At 46.3% G+C, this 15,894-nt stretch overlaps 4 protein-coding genes across 4 annotated transcripts; 2 read left to right on the forward strand and 2 right to left on the reverse strand.

The window, feature by feature from the left end:
* Positions 1-2,585: 2,585 nt before the first annotated feature.
* JR316_0005419 (uncharacterized protein) lies at positions 2,586-3,465 on the reverse strand (the record flags this gene model as incomplete). Its single annotated transcript, XM_047891177.1, has 3 exons — positions 2,586-2,762; positions 2,815-2,907; positions 2,965-3,465. The coding sequence occupies 3 exons, from the start codon at positions 3,463-3,465 to the stop codon at positions 2,586-2,588; spliced, it is 771 nt and encodes a 256-aa protein (XP_047750938.1).
* A 476-nt stretch (positions 3,466-3,941) lies between these two features.
* On the forward strand, positions 3,942-5,881 carry JR316_0005420 (uncharacterized protein; the record flags this gene model as incomplete). The annotated part of the gene is made up of 9 exons (XM_047891178.1): positions 3,942-4,060; positions 4,127-4,203; positions 4,264-4,463; positions 4,523-4,661; positions 4,719-4,833; positions 4,886-4,948; positions 5,008-5,261; positions 5,314-5,552; positions 5,603-5,881. 9 exons carry the CDS (start codon positions 3,942-3,944, stop codon positions 5,879-5,881), a joined length of 1,485 nt encoding a protein of 494 aa, XP_047750939.1.
* Positions 5,882-10,155: 4,274 nt separating this feature from the next.
* JR316_0005421 (uncharacterized protein) lies at positions 10,156-11,480 on the forward strand (the record flags this gene model as incomplete). Its single annotated transcript, XM_047891179.1, has 7 exons — positions 10,156-10,287; positions 10,347-10,514; positions 10,572-10,907; positions 10,966-11,034; positions 11,092-11,172; positions 11,252-11,335; positions 11,388-11,480. The coding sequence occupies 7 exons, from the start codon at positions 10,156-10,158 to the stop codon at positions 11,478-11,480; spliced, it is 963 nt and encodes a 320-aa protein (XP_047750940.1).
* A 379-nt stretch (positions 11,481-11,859) lies between these two features.
* On the reverse strand, positions 11,860-14,946 carry JR316_0005422 (Transcription elongation factor SPT5; the record flags this gene model as incomplete). Its single annotated transcript, XM_047891180.1, has 6 exons — positions 11,860-12,667; positions 12,716-13,020; positions 13,087-14,418; positions 14,468-14,788; positions 14,838-14,879; positions 14,938-14,946. 6 exons carry the CDS (start codon positions 14,944-14,946, stop codon positions 11,860-11,862), a joined length of 2,817 nt encoding a protein of 938 aa, XP_047750941.1.
* Positions 14,947-15,894: the final 948 nt, after the last annotated feature.

Raw genomic sequence — 15,894 nt, forward strand, 5'->3', positions numbered from 1 at the left:
ATAACTTTATGTTTTGTACGACGCTGCCTACTGTAAGCACCCGATCTGCGAGGTACCCTCTTTGCAGGTTGCCGTTTTAATTTGGATTTCACGATATCGGGACTTGTGTAGGATGTGCACATGGCTTCCGTCGACTCTCCTGCTAATGCAACTATATGCAAGTCTATTCTCATCTGACACGAGTAACGTAAATATCTCATTTACCCCCCCCCCCCCCCCCCCCCCCCCCCGTTGCTCTATTGAACCCCACAATTGGGATGACAGCCAGCGCTTTCACATGTTATTTACAACATCCTGATTTAATCAGGGGCTGCTAGAATTTTCGCTCATTCCGCACCTCGACTCGAGCCATATTTTTGAGAAGTAAGTTCAACCTTACACGCGTGTAGGCAACGCTCGTGTCCTTTCTGCCTCCGTACTAGTCTCTTGTTTGGTAAAGACCAATATGCTTTCTTACCACCTACATGAGATTATGAATCACCAGTTTCAGCAACGTTAAAAACAGTCGAGGTGTAATGAGAGCACCGCAAATAAGCTGCCTTATACTGAGAGCGAGCTAGGGTATGTCTAATTGCACAGTTAACAAACGTTTGACGGTTTTTATTCGCTAAAACTACATCTGCGCTAGATGATTGACCAGATATATCTCCCCGGATCCGAATCTGTGTTGGCACACTGTTTTATTTTCCATTGCTCCTCTTGCGTGTTATCATTCTGTCCTCGTTTCATAGGGACTACATCTAGTATGTAGACTACATGTTCGACGCCGCTCATGCCGTCGCTTGATTGGTGATTGCGCCAGCATCACATGTCGCCCAATTATCTTATCTTATCGCTGTCAGAATAGACAAAACAGCAAGAGATCCCTTAAGACTGCCGGCGCAGCGCGATGGCAGGCGCAGAGCGAGACCTGTACTCGGATAATCCAAGGTGGCTTTACAATACGGATTGGTTTAACGGGCAGCCTATGATCAGATCAGAGTGGTGAAAGTGTCAAAATGAGTGAAGGCATTAACAGCCGTGATTCATACGAGTTCTGAGAACACACCCCCGAGATTGTGTGGTTCAGCAAAGAAACAAAAAGATAATTGAGATATCTGGATATGAAGAGCTGTTTGAATTGCACCAATGCTAACGGAAGGCCACAACATATGTGCTTGTGGGACTCGATGAGAGCCATGAGCAATTCACATAAGATAAACACAGTCCGGCTCGATATGGTGCAATCCAATTAAAACAGCACCTGCAAAGGGGGTACCTCCTAGACAGAATGCTTATCGTAAGAAGCATCGCAGAAAAAAATATGGCAGCGTTCTGTGAGTGTGGCGTCGTTTATTAAGTGACGTCTGTCAGGCGACGAGGCGGCGCATATAGAATATGTTTTCCATACTAGTGATAGCAAGATGATTCTCACCTATGTTTCTGTGTAATTATGTGACCTCGAATGAAGGACTGGTGGGAGAAGAGGCGGCGCGTATGCTAGAACATGTTTTTGGTTTATCTTCTCTGTACTGATAGCAAAAGATGATTCTCACCTATGCTTTTGCATAATTCACCAGCACATGAATTGTCATGTTCACCGGTCTTTGAATTAAAGTTATTATGGTGTTAAAATCTACGTTAAAGTATCCCTACCGCTAAGCTAAATATTTGAATCGAATTTACATTCGACCCGCCGCATTGGAGAGTGGGGGTTGTCAGAGAGGAAGAAAGGCGTCACACCGTCACAAAATCGCCCTGATACAGCACAGAAGTTCGATGCCGCTCAAGCCGTCGCAACATTGGTGATGTGCGTGATTGGTGGCACGGCATGAGCGGCATCGAACTTCTGCGGTACATGTTGGAGAGCTGGACATATTCCCACGGTTTTCCCTTCTTTCCTGCGCACCATCCTGGCCACGACGTTCGGCGGGGCTGGTGAACCTGAACCTGTCGAAGCAGCACGTTGAGATTGAGTAGCGTAGCAATTTATGTACATGGACTAGCGTAGTGTGCAATGTATATAGTACTAGATCAGAGGAAATATTCTGCTACGAGATGAGGACGGTGACGCGTCAGAGGCATGGGGATCATATAGACTCTACCACCCGGTGCGATGTCTAGCGTACGCCCTGGTTTTGTAGGAGGTATGATGCTGCACATTTGGTCAGTTATCCACACAGATCCACCTTTAGTGAACAGAACATCTCTTGGTTGGTGAGTCGCAACTCCAGTCTACCCTTCAATAGCAAAGCACACTGACTGCTTGCGGACCGTCCCGACCGTCCCAAGGAAAATTACAGACTGCTTGCTGAGCGTCCCTGGAAAAACTACACTCACTTATTTCTTACCGAAGGTGCTCGTTGCACCGTCTGCTTCGTCTTGCTTCACTTAGGTATATTCGGTACACTCTACATGCAATTTCTTACAACTATAAACTTAGATTGAGTGCGTCGCAGCAAAGGAGGCCACAGGGCAGCTCTTAGCACCCACAAGACAGCTCACCTCCTTCCTTATGTTTTTACTCCAAGGTAAGCGTTCATCTCATAGCCGTTTATTAGCTGAAATTTATCGTTTCCGTAACAGTACTGCCTAATCCCTACTGTCTATTCTGCATCATTGACTCCTGCGATGTTGGCAAGGGCAGCTCGAACCCGAGCGCTTTCCCTCCTCCCCTCGACACGACGATGTGCCTCCGCCCTATATTTCAGCTTCAACTTCAACACGCTATGAACTGGCCAACATTTATCGTAATCCCTGAGAACCGGCCAACGCCTAGTTGCCTACCACGTGTGTCAGCCTTGCTTTTGAGTAGTAAAACAAACTGGTAATTACCTCTTGACATATTGCTTCAATTTTTTCCTTTTTCTGAGATCTGTAGCTTTTACTCATATCCAGCGACCTCCTTGCTTCTCGGGTGATGTATCCCTACGGACAAAATCAAGGCATCAGTCAAGTATGGTGAGCCACTATTGATTTACATACCACCATATCTCCTATATCTTCCTCAGACCAGTGGAAGTCGTCCCTCAGGACTGTCTGGATATTAAACCCACCACTTCCCCGACGGCCAGGTTCTCCCTTTGGCTTCTTATACATTTCGCCTCCTGGGACCGGCGAAGTCACGCGAGGATGAGAAGGCCCCGCCACTTGGAGGATCATAGCGGGATCAATGGGTTGCCCAGGATCGACCTGCACATGAGTTGCTGGTGTTGCAATTGAAGGCCCGATTGGAGGGACAGGTACGGTGTCCTGGCCTGAAGGTCCCTCTGCCTGTATGAGCTCTTCAGGCCCTGGAGCTGCGACGGATGATGGCTGTGGCGCGGCTCCACGCGGAATGGCGTGTCGCTGTAGCAGCTCTGGAGTCCATTGGATACGAGGGGTAATCTTAGGTAGAGGTTCTTGACTGGGTAAGAGGAATTCGATCCGGGGAGTGATGAGGGGGAGATGACGAATGTATTCGTGTGAAGGATGCGAGGATGACATGGTATATGTCGAGGAAAGATTGTGCGTTTTTCTTTTCATTCACTATTTGTAGTTTCGTATTCGTCGCTCAATCATCCCCTTTGTTTATTCTATGTAACGTCTCGCTCTTCCGCAGACACTCATCCTCAGTGTGCACGTCAAATCTCAGTGCACGTCAAATACGCACCAATTGTTTCGCAAAGTCGCTCTGCTAGTGTCAAAGATTGTTTGATCGATATCTTCTCACCGTAGGGGTAACCATTGATCGCTACCTATCATTCTTTCATCAATATCTATTTCAGGGAGGGCTCAAGAAAGCATCATTTGTCTCTACAATGAGTGAAAACCCCAATGACAATATTATCAGACATTGAGCCTTAGTTATACTGAAAATGAGCCTTAGTTCCAATATGAATACGGTTTGGCGAAAACGTGACAAAAAGGCGACACGACTCAAAGGGAGATGTTATCTTTGACGAGTTATCTGTGACTCGTCAATGGCCAGTGCCAAGGGTGTCACAATGACTTCCGGCGGCGCTGGCGGTAAAGTACTTAAAGAGCAGGAGTTATCACCAGTCGTAAACGATTCAAACCATCAGCACCCGCCATGGCAAGTGTAAGCTTTGCATCCTGTAGTTGTCGCCCGCTGACATGTTCGATAGGAGAATTTCGCAATATTCAGAACATATAAGTTGCCATCCATTCTGCCTATCAACACTTTATTGTTCTCAGAGGACGCTAGACTCTTAATATCTGGCGGTGAGTCTTTTCCTATCGTCAGTGTTAGGTAATCTTTAATAAGAACAATATCATACTTAGGAGATGACGAGACGGTATATGTCTTGGACACAAAAACGGGGGAATGCATTCAAACTCTTGAGGATGACAACTGGGGACAAATCACCACAGTTGTCTGGGGACAACAGGAGTTACCCAACAGAGAAAACGGCGTTGTGTTATGCATTGGCACGGGGAGAGGGTGTTTGGCGTTGGTTGCGCTAGACTATGATGCCACCGAAGTACTTCTCTTTCTCGTTTCAACTTCCTGTGTCCTTACATTCTGTATATCATTCCTTAGCCATTCCCAGTAGGCGCGAACACATCTCCTGTATTTGCGTTCAATGACTCTGTCGAGAAAATGGCTTTCGACAAGCTCAACAATCGATTAGCCGTCACAAGTCACTCCGGTGAGATCAAGGTTTTTGCAGTAAACAACAGTAAGTACTCTTGTCAATCGCCCTAGCACTCAAACCACACGAATATGGTACTCCTAGCTTCCTTGAGGTTATTGTGGGCCGATAATATTGGCAAAGTGATCACCAGCGGCCTATTCTTTTTTGGGGGGTCGAATCAAAGCCTCTTGACCATCGGGTTGGAGACATCGGAAATGTGTGTTGATGTTTCTGTTTCCTTGCAATATATTCACGAATTTCTACCACAGGAAGTGCCTCGATGCTTCAAAGAGAGGTCCGCCATTATGGACGAAACATTTGATTGGTGGGATGTATGTGCTACTTTATGGAAACCCTCCATTATTTTGATAAATTTTTGAATATTTGACAGTGGAAGCGCGTCTCTGTCCAGCGATGAAACGTTGCTTCTTGTAGACAACCTTGCTACCGGTAACTTCGACGTCTATCAGATCGCCGACAACTCCCCTCTTCGTTCCCTGCCAATAGGCTCGACCCGTCGATTTTCCAAGCAATGCGCCTTCTTTGAAGGTTCGAAAATAGCAGTTTGCGGCAGTGACACCAATAAAGTTTTCATTGTGGATGTCGCAAACAACTATGTTGTTCAGACACTGACAACATGTCGAGGTTCGACTTTTCGCTTACCCCCGCATTTCAGTTTATTAATTTGTGGACTTAGGTACTTACATGACACAAACGGTCTGTGTTACTCCATCGTCATCGCGCAACGTCTTTGTCGCCGCCGCATGTCGTGGCTATGTATATATCTGGGAAAAATCAACTCCTCAAGTCCAGGTAAATGTTCGCGCAGATGACCCTCCCCCTTCGAGGTACCGTCGCGTTGGATCCGCTATTTTGCCTTACCTGGGATTTGCTGTCGCTGGTACTGTCGGCCATTGGTTACCACACGCCTGGAAGGTGAGCAGCTTACAATCCTTTTGGCATTTGACAAACTAATGATATTCAAGTTGGGCCAAGACATAATCATGAAGACTGCTGATTATCTCATCCAGAATGGCGCAGATAGGACGATGGAACTTCCAAGAGAAGCTGTTGACAAAATCTTCGAGATGGCGGCAGCGGCCTCGAGGGCTTTGGATATGTCGTCGGCACTGGTGTCGTCGAGGACTCTCGACATGGCTGCTATTGCTACAACAACATACACGGCTGCTACTGCGACTGCTACGATGACATCCCCTTCTGCTACCTCTCTTTTTGACATGGCAGCAGCAGCGGCTGGCCATTAGAATCTGCATCTGCGTATCCTTCTAATTTGAAACGTGCCCTAGATTTCTTTTGTACATTTATGATATCGGATAATGACATTTTGCTGAGTAACCTGACTACATGCATCGAAGCTATGATCTACACAGTTTTCCATTATGTTCTCAGTGGTCAAAGAATTTGCCTATCTACAGGTCGGAGTCGGGATAAAGATACACATACAGCGACGTCTCTATCTTCCCATGGGATGATACATTTGGCAAAGTGTCCTTCTACAGCTGAAAAAGGAAGGACTTCGAGGATATCTTGGACGTCGGTTCCCCATAGTTTGGCACGAAAATGAACCCACGGGATATAAGGATCGTATTTGACCCCCGCTTCTTGGTATCGATTAACCACAAACCATATATCATCCCTAAGTACTTTTTTAGGAAACTTGAGGACATTCTTGATACGGTAGGGCACATTTGACGCATTGAGGACCCCGCTATTGCCTTCATGTACGTCCCAAGATGTATAAGATATCCGACCAACGCGATAACGGTTTGTATACATTGCCCGCGCGGGCACGGTTGTCACACCATACCGTAAAAATGCCCGAGTAATGTCCATCTTTAACACCACCGCACGTCGATCATCGTATGGGATGGCTTCTTCTTGAAGATCTTCTTCGCTTTCCTCGTCGTCTGTCTCAGTGTCATCGTCGGCCTCAGCATTTGCGACATCGATTGTCTCTGCTTCTCCTGCGAGTATGTACTGTCCTTGGGGCATCACCAACTTGCGAAAGATCGGCCAACAGTCCCGAATAGCTTGTGGACATCCTGGTCTTTGAAAAATTGCCATAAGTTTGGACCTTCTGTGCCAGGAAGTCGCAATTGTTTCCTCGTACTCGCCTACTATAGATCAGTAACCATGAAAGAGCAGGCAACAGGTAAAGCAAATTACCTTGCTTGTAATTTGTGGGAATTCTTTGCAGCATCCCAATCATACGTTCGAAGGGAAACGTCCACCAACCATGAACAGGCCCATATTCGATGATAAACTCCCTCATATGCATAGCCATATGATGATTAGGAACACACTGGTAGCTTGGAAACAGCCTTGAAAGCTCGGAACGGTATTGTACCATCAAATTCAGGTATTCATTGGCCATAGCTGGTGATGCGACCCGGGAAGTGATGACAGATATGGCCTCAAAAAGAAGCATCGTGAGGCGCAAAAGTTCTCGACGTGTTTGGGCAGGTTTCGAATGGTCAATTCCCGACCATATTCGGATGAGGGTAACTGGGATGTAAAGTGCTGCCGCAATGCGCCATTGGTCTGATTTGAGTTTTCCACTCTTTGCGGACATCGACCAGGGTAACGACGAGACCCATGACGGTTTTACCATAGCTGCAATGTCTCGTCGGATGGATTTCATGTCTTCTGCTGTAAGTATCTTTCCCTGCTTGCCATCCACTTCTGAAGTAGCCTGGCTTGACTGTGACTGGCCGAAATTTTTAGTTGTTAGAAGAATTGAAAAATTTAACAACGTACGGATCTTTCTTTACGCTATTCACCGCGTATTAAACTATCAGATTGATGTTGAGGTAACGACGATGCAGACGTACCCATTGAACAAGCATTTGGGCCAGATCTTCTTTCTTGACTCGCATCATACCATTTAACGTGTCCCGGCCACGATTGGTGATGGTAGAGGGTATACACCCCAGATGTTTACCAACAAAAACAAGGGCTTCTGCTGCGGTCTTCTTTGCCAACTCGTTTGCTACGTCGGCATCTTCGATTGGAAGAGGCTCTGCCAACCATTTTCTGATGATGCGTATTCCTTTTTGACCAGACTCTGAGGTTGGCAAAGGATTACTTTCATTGCCCTCAATGTTTTGTAATATAACGCTATCGCTCGATATAGGTGTTTGTTGTTTCTTCTTCTGCTTGGGTAAATCAGAACCGTCACCGAGAATGTGCTGAAAATGCTCTTTGATGAGTCCAAGAAAAAGGTTATGCATCGGGTCTACAACAAGGCTCATGGTTGGCCGATAATAGGGCAATCGATGAAATTCTGACGTGCGCAATCCGGATTTGTCGAAAAGGCTTGCAGCGGCCTTTTCGGAGGGGGCTGCCTGGTATTTCCAGGCACCATCTCGACATTCGTCATCGGTGCGCCATGTCCATTTTTCATAATCGAAGTTGTTGAATGTATGCACAGTTTTACTACACCAGCACATCGAACAGAAATATTCCTGATTGTATGAAGAAAATCCACCAGCCTTCCGTGCTGCAGGAAGATCGGCGATGATTGCAAGAAGAGCACAAAGAATAATGCGCCCCATAGCGTAAAGAGCGGTGCGCGTAAAAAAAACACCCACCCAAAACAGCAGGAAAGTGTCAACAATAGGGCGGAAGTATGGGTTTGCTGCTTCTAGACTGGGTTCATTGGGACCCGGAATAATACCCGCGAGAAAGATGTTTTCAGGTTTATATCGAGTAGTTATGGGAAGGTTGAGGCATGTTAATGCGATAACTCCAATTGAAATCTTCTTTCCAGCCGTAAGATTACGCAAAGGATTAAAGAAATCAAAGCCGAGTGAAAATAGATAACGTCCAGTAGTTTCATTTCCGGATACACCGAAAAATTTCTTATCGCATCCCTTGAAGTTACGGATGCTGGAAGACTGAAAAATATCGTCCATGCGCCCATTTTCTTGAACAGGTTCGAACGTTTTCTTCCAAGCACCGTCCATTGCTTCCTCGTATCCTCGACGCGATAACATGCCACCAAGCCAGTCCTGGAAATCGAATGATAGGAAGGGTTTGATGGGTACATTAATGGTCTTATTGCTGTATCTCTTTGGCCGGACAAGAAGTTCCCCACAACGATTACCGAACTTCCGGGCATTGCATCGTTCGCGATAGGTAGAAATATCGTCCTCTAGGGTTGGCTTGTAGATTTCATTGCACTTTGGACAAGCGGCATACACGATGAACTTCGAATCAATGTCAAAACGCTTGATTGCCGCTCGAACGTCTAGAGGAAACGAACGAAGAACTTGCTCGAGCCAACGAGGAAGGATTTTGTCGACAAAGATAGCCTCTCCCGTTCTTTGAGCGATATATTCGCACATGGAAAAGACAAAATAGCACCCACGTCGAGGAAACCTCAATATAGCGTAGCAAGAAACAACCATAAGGTTGATCATCTGCATCGCGTCAATTATCCATGGGGGTAGCCAAGGCATACTGTATGCATAGGGAAGGAAGGGAAGGAAGTGGTGCCCTAGGGTCGATAGTTGATAAATAGTTCATCGAATACAAAGTGAAAAATAAACATGCTCGCTCACTTGAATCGTATAAATTAGGTACGCTATCCTGAATAGAAACTCGCTGGCGAGATCTCTTCGTTTGCCTCTCCTTCCATGTTGCCTCTACACGGTCTACATCTTCATTAAGTCGCTCGATATTTTGGTGTGCATCATGTCGCAAAGATTTGATCGAGGCTTCCTTGCGCAAAGGACCGGATTTCGTAAAGTCTAAATCTCTCGATGCGTTGGAATTAAGAGCTCGTACTTCATGGCAAAGTTGAATTGCCTTATCAATTTCCCCATTGCTGAAATATTTCTCTCCTGAGATGTCAATGGTGTTGATTTGTTGGGCACGAAGTCTGGTATTGTCTAGAATATCTGCAATCAGAGCCACGATTTTTTTCTTCTGTTCGTGCTTGTACTGCACTTCCTTTTCCTTGATCGTCTCGGTGTCCGGGTCCTGAACAGATAAAAGTTGCATTGCTTTCTCCAAGGTGGTTTCGACCTTCTCCATGGCCCTTTGCTGCTCAAGGATCGCCCGTGATTCAAGATTCCTCTTCATCTGACCCACGCTTTCCTCGTGTTGGTGCTTTTTATATGTAGATGGCGACAATTGAACACCTGGCTGTCCTGTGACAGGATCGCGTTTCGCGCCGCACCCATGCACAGTGCACAGGCAAAACTTGGCTTTCCAAACCGGCATAGGTCTGTCGAATCAACCAGAATATCGATATCGATGTGGTAACGGTTAAGCAATGATAAGAGAAATTTTACCACATGAGAAATTATTATGCGATCACGCAGCTGCAGCTGCAGCGGAGGCAATGACCCGGAGGAACTCGATAAGGTGATGTCGCCGAAACGCCGAGGCATAACAAAGGGACTGAGCGATGAAAGACTAGCGTTTTCTTTTAAAGCGCTTGTTCAGGAACTTTCTTCATTACCCTCACCTTCCAAACACCCAGCACAACTGAGTCTAGTCGTCCAACTAAACTATGTCTCAACCTTCCAGGAGTCGTAGTAACAGCAAATCATCCGTAACAGGGGCTACCCCAATATATACCGCGATGCTTTCCCGCGAACACTATATAAAGGCTGTTAGCGCGAGATCAAGAAAGAACGCAGGGGTAAGTTGTCTAAGGATTGATTGAGGCGCATTTTTCAATGATACATTACCTTCTGTTAGAAGTCTGCTTCGAGGCAACGCCGGTCTCCTGAAGCAGGGGACGCTAGCATGGTGGCAGGGCCATCGAGATTCCAGGAAGTTGATGATGACGACATGGACCAATCCTTTGAATCCAATTCAACTGCGTTAGTCACCAACACCTTGACGTCCAACAAAACCCAGGCTGCGGTGCGCTTGAGTATAATGATTTATGTATTTCAATCTGACAGTACATACTTTCACCAGGGGAGTATTCAAAGGGCCTACACGGCCCCAATGGTCTCGTCCTTTGCCGAGAACCGTGAGGTTTCCACCGAAGGTCCATCGACAGAGATTGCGAATGTGTCGGTGGATGCTGGGAGAGACAATCTTATGACCAGACGTCCTCCTATACAGGTGGCCAACGTGAATGCTATATTAGCCATACTCCCAGGCCGGAATGAATTGTTTCCCGCCATTCAACATAACCGATCTATTGCCAATGGATCGTATGCAGCATCCACCAATGTCCAGAATGATCGAGGCATAACCAATCAACAAAGCGGAGTGGATGCTGGGATAGACCAAGTGATCATTAGTCAAGTACGCCACGATCATACGCCGTCGACTTTAGCACTAATCAACTACTTTCGATGAACAGGATGAATATGACAGGCTGAAGTCCACTTCAAATGCTGCAAGGTTGAGAAGTGATGATATAATAGCGACCGTAAGAATAATGAAATGATTCATAAGGAGGCGACTTACATCTGCATCCATTTTCCAGGTTAGAGAAGTTCAAGCCGACAGGGAGCGCATTGCCGCCCTTGAGCGAGGTCTAACCGAGCAGGGAGAGACGTTTAAATGGGTTAGTTTGGTTTCTTCCCTCACATAACCTTATGACGTTTATCCGAGACCGTCACACTTTTTAAACAATTATATTATAGGAAATTGACAAAGCGAGCAAGATGTATACTGAGCTCTTGAAGGAGAAGGTGGCCCAGGAAAACCTGTACCTTGAAACGAAGAGGGTAAATTTACAATATGACCGATATCGATAATGTTAATGACAAATTTAAATAGGAAAATGACAGGTTGAAGGAGCTGGAAGAGACAGTACTTGGATTCGCAAAATGCACAATTTGCTATGAATTTATGGAGCAAATTTGCGTGTAAGCCTTTTCGAGAACTGTGTTTACAGATCAAAGTGACCTCAGAACATTATCACAGCTTTGCTTGTGGTCATGTTTGCTGCAACGATTGCAGGACAAAGCTCGAGTTATTTGACACACTGAGGTGCTGCTTTGTATGCCGCACATTTGTTCCAGATGAACAACCCCTCTCGCGTTACCATCCCCTCAGCCAGATTCTGTCCAATGTAAAGGATAAGGCTAATGCAGAGGGTGTTTAGAGTAATCCTACTCCCTCTGCACGCTGCAGCTTCTGTTCGAGGTGATCATATAAGTATATAGCAAATGAAGAATGTCATGTTTCATACCAGAATTTATATTATCTTCACAAGACGAGGTGATGGTAGAGAAATACCAAAAACAGGTCACAGTATCTTTTTCTTGTACTGGTCTTTTAACTGAGTCATAACATTGGAGTTGAGGTCTCTGTCTTTCTTGGACTCGGGAACTGAACACAGGAAATCCGTGCTGAGTATAAATCGCTCGCCAGTTAAAACGTCTACACGATCTTTAGATCGGGTGACTACAGCGACCAAGACAGTTGGATTATCCGAGGTGCCTTCATGATGAATGCGACGAACGAATTTCCCGCAATGTTCCCCCTTGATAACCACTAGAGGCCCATTGTCATGTATTCGATTTGCATACTTCGGAGTGACCCAAGCGGGGTCCACCATAGTCCATGAACTGTACTTTTTGCACCTGAGTACGAGGTTGTTTGCATCCCAAACCGTTGAGGCGACTAATGTTTTATTGCTGAACTGTCCGCCGTTGACTACCACATTCAGGCTGATGTCCACCAGTTTGGGGTTTAAGAGAACATGTTCGCACACAGAAGAGGAAGTCGTATGACAGTTTGTTTCAGATGAGGAGGAAACAGATGTAGAGACGTCTGATAACGCAAGACTTGTTGGCGAATGAGCAGTTGGGTCAGGTGTCCTTGAGGAGGGGTCCCAAGCTGGAGTGATAGATTGCGGTGTACCGATGGGTGTCCTTGAGGAAGGATCCCAGGCTGGAGTTGCAGTGGGTTCTGAGTACATCGGTGTGCCGCTCGCTGACGCAATCGTTTGCGGTACGCCAGGGAGAACGCGGACGTGCTTCATGGAAGACTTAGGTATAGGACGGAAAAATTTTGGCCCAGGATCAAGGAAAAGAACGAGCTCATTGAACGTCCTTGCGTACAAGTTAGACAGAGGGTACATGCAATGACAACACACTTACGAAAGTTCGACGACATCGTCATAGTCCACAACGATTGTTTGGAACGGTGCAAAGGGATTAAAACGGGTGAGTTGAATAACGAGCTGCAGTCCGGCGTTGTCTGTATGATGAAGGACGTCTTTGATTCGTCCAGTCTCACCCTTGCGTGGGTGAAGATGCTTCTGTATAATGACCTCTAAACCAGTCCATGGGTGTCTTAAAAACTTGGTGTGGACTGGGTCTGACTCCGATAATAATGTCACATCGACAAGAGGTAGGGGCTCAGTAAATGAAGTGTCCAAGAGATTGACGTGTACCGCAAAATGCTGTTGAAAGGTATAGCCACGTTAAGAGAAAAACCGGTGAATATGTCAAGCTGCAAATTTACTCACTTCCACAATCTCAACCTTGTTATCATCTCCTACCCCAGAATTAAACTGGTTAGATGCTGCTGTTGTACTGACCACAGCGCCCTGGTTGTACGACTCCTGAGCTGCTGTTGGTTTTCCTACTCCTGTGACACACGAACTCCCTCCCGGCATCGACATTTCTTCTTCATCTAACGTTGCTGCTGATTCATCCAAAGTTAGAGCGATATCCGAATGCACCATTATACCCCCTGGCATCATTTGCGCTTCTACCGCCGTCCCCAGATCTGTCTCCGCCGAACCTTTTCTCAGATCATCGTTCCCTGTCGGCACGGGATATTGTTCTTTTCCGTTGGTGGGCGTCGAAGATGTTTCAGCATTTGTTTCCACAATGGAAATGCGACCATGCACCGAACTTTTCGTTATTAGTGCATGGTCTCCATGGATTCCAACGACCCAACCTCTGTGATCGAAATAGGGGCCGCTCACAACTCGAACGAATTGCCCGATTTTTGGTGACTTGAGAATGTCTAGCCATGTTCCCCTAACACTGTAGCGGATTTCACGTTCACCTTCGATTGTTGATTGTTCTGCTTCAACGTCGTATGTGTCCAGCTTTTTCAGCACTGCAGGTTCCCACTTTGCAGACCGATTCGCAACGTCGGGTGTACGAAAAAGAACCTCCTCTTCCAGTCCTAAGCACCATTCCCGAGGACGTGGCATACGCGCTCGCATTATGTCGGGATGATTGGTGCTCCTAAACATGGAGAAGTGGGAATACGGAATATCCATGACGGAATTTGCGATGGAGGTATAGTCGAAATCCTTTTCCAACAGTCCATGGTCAAACTTGAGAAGTCCAAGCGTGTATGATCCATCCGCATTGCGAATAATGGGAGTAGAAATGAGTTTGCGGGCTTCTTCAGGGTCGAAAAGTTTTGCTGGGGGTACTAGTACCGATGACTTTCTCTTTTGTGACTTTGCAGATTGCGAATTTAGCCGAGGAATGAGAAGAACCTGAGCGCCCCAGGAAAAAGTCGCTGAGATCAGTCCAACGTCTCCTTTGTATATGCCTTTCTTAACCAAAACCCAGGTCCCAACCTCAAAATCCTTCTTGACATCCCTCATCGTAAGAAGTTCGTGCTGATGGTTCCGATCCACTATTTCGCGCTTGACTCCAAGGTGGTTACGAAGGATTCCGGGCGTGGACAAGAGCAGATTCACGAGGGCTGGATCCATGATACCTTCAACGTAGATACTTCCGCGTATAGAGCCGCGAGTAAATGCGGAACGAATATGGTGGATCTCCCTTGCGGTCTGGAGAAGGGATAGGACAGCTGCATCCTCAGAGCCGATCTGCAAAAGTTGATAGAAAAATAATCAAGGGATAGGTATTCAGACTTACCCGACATCCAACCCTCCAGAGAGGATAGTCATTCTCAAGCGGAAGACGCGCAATCTTCTCCTGGAGCATGGTTATCCTATCTTCCTCCTCCAAACGTATAACCGGACGTGGTTGACGAGGGCCCTTTGCTTGAGCCTCCAGGCGAGCCAGTAGTTGGTTAAATGAATCCTCCTCGCTGTCATCTTCTGGCCTATGGAACGCCATAGAGCCTATGTGATCTTCCCCGTCCACTTCCGCTCCGTCGTTAATGAAGGCATCTGTAAAGACAGTCAAATCAAGTCTATCGCAACATTCTGAACAGCTCGCCTTCAAGGTCCCGTTCTGCAGACGTAAGCTGCTCATCGTCAGAAAGCTCTCCATCATCAGCTACCTGTGCCTCCGTGTCCAGAAATTGGCGGACGTTCCTCATAACCTAGGGAGAAAAAATCATGAGTATCAAGATGCTTTGAACAGAAATCAAGCAAGCCTACCCGCTTCATCCTTTGGACTGTGTCGTTCGATGGAAATGAACAAATTTAATTAGATGATCAGTTACCACTCTGACTTAGGAATCGGAATCTATATGACGTTGGTGTGCTCAGTAAGTTTTTTTCATCTTCATTACGATGGTGATCTCATTTTCATTTTCCAACTATCCAAATCTATCACTGAACTACGTGTAATAGTACATATTCTCGTTCCGGTTCAACGCCAATGCAGAATCCGTGGCGTATCTTACCTGGAATGACAGCCCCTGAGCAACGAGGAGACAAAACGGTATGGTGGAGAGAAGAAGAAAAAGAGCGTGGGAATGGGTGGGGGGCTGTAGAAATGGCGCAGAAGTTCGATGCCGCAAATGCCGAAACATATCACGTGTTAATGTTCCTCGGGCATCCCGGGTGTGGATGAGGGTTCAAAACATTGAGAGCTGAGCGTCGTGCTGAAACTTATCAATGCGGAAGCGCTCATGTGAACACTTAAGCTCGTATCCTGTTAAAAATGCATGGTGAAACCTATTGTAGGGAACCTAGACGATGGAGCGACACGAAGTAGTCGGCTCGTCCTGAATGAAAAATTCATAGAAAATGGACATAATAAATTATTGACATGACCGTTGAGACAACTCATCCAGAATAAAATTTAGGGGCAGAACCAAGGGGCACACCGTTAGTTCCATCAAAAACCAAGGCACAAGTTATGTATGGCGTACCCAGGTCTATGCTACCGCGAAACTAAGTATTTCGTTGCTTGCATATTCAAAAGTACGTACTACAGTTTACAAACAGTGGGAAATCAGCTACTCTACAAGAGTCTCAGGTGTTTGTATTTCCGAAGGAAAATAAGCACATTCAAATAATCTTGTAGTGAGCGGCGACCTTAGCATTTTGTGAGCCCAATAATTCGAGTATCAACGGTAGATATATTTGCGTGGAAAACGGTAAAAACAG

Source organism: Psilocybe cubensis, chromosome 4, assembly GCF_017499595.1.
Source record: "Psilocybe cubensis strain MGC-MH-2018 chromosome 4, whole genome shotgun sequence".
Classification (NCBI taxonomy): Eukaryota; Fungi; Basidiomycota; class Agaricomycetes; order Agaricales; family Agrocybaceae; genus Psilocybe; species Psilocybe cubensis.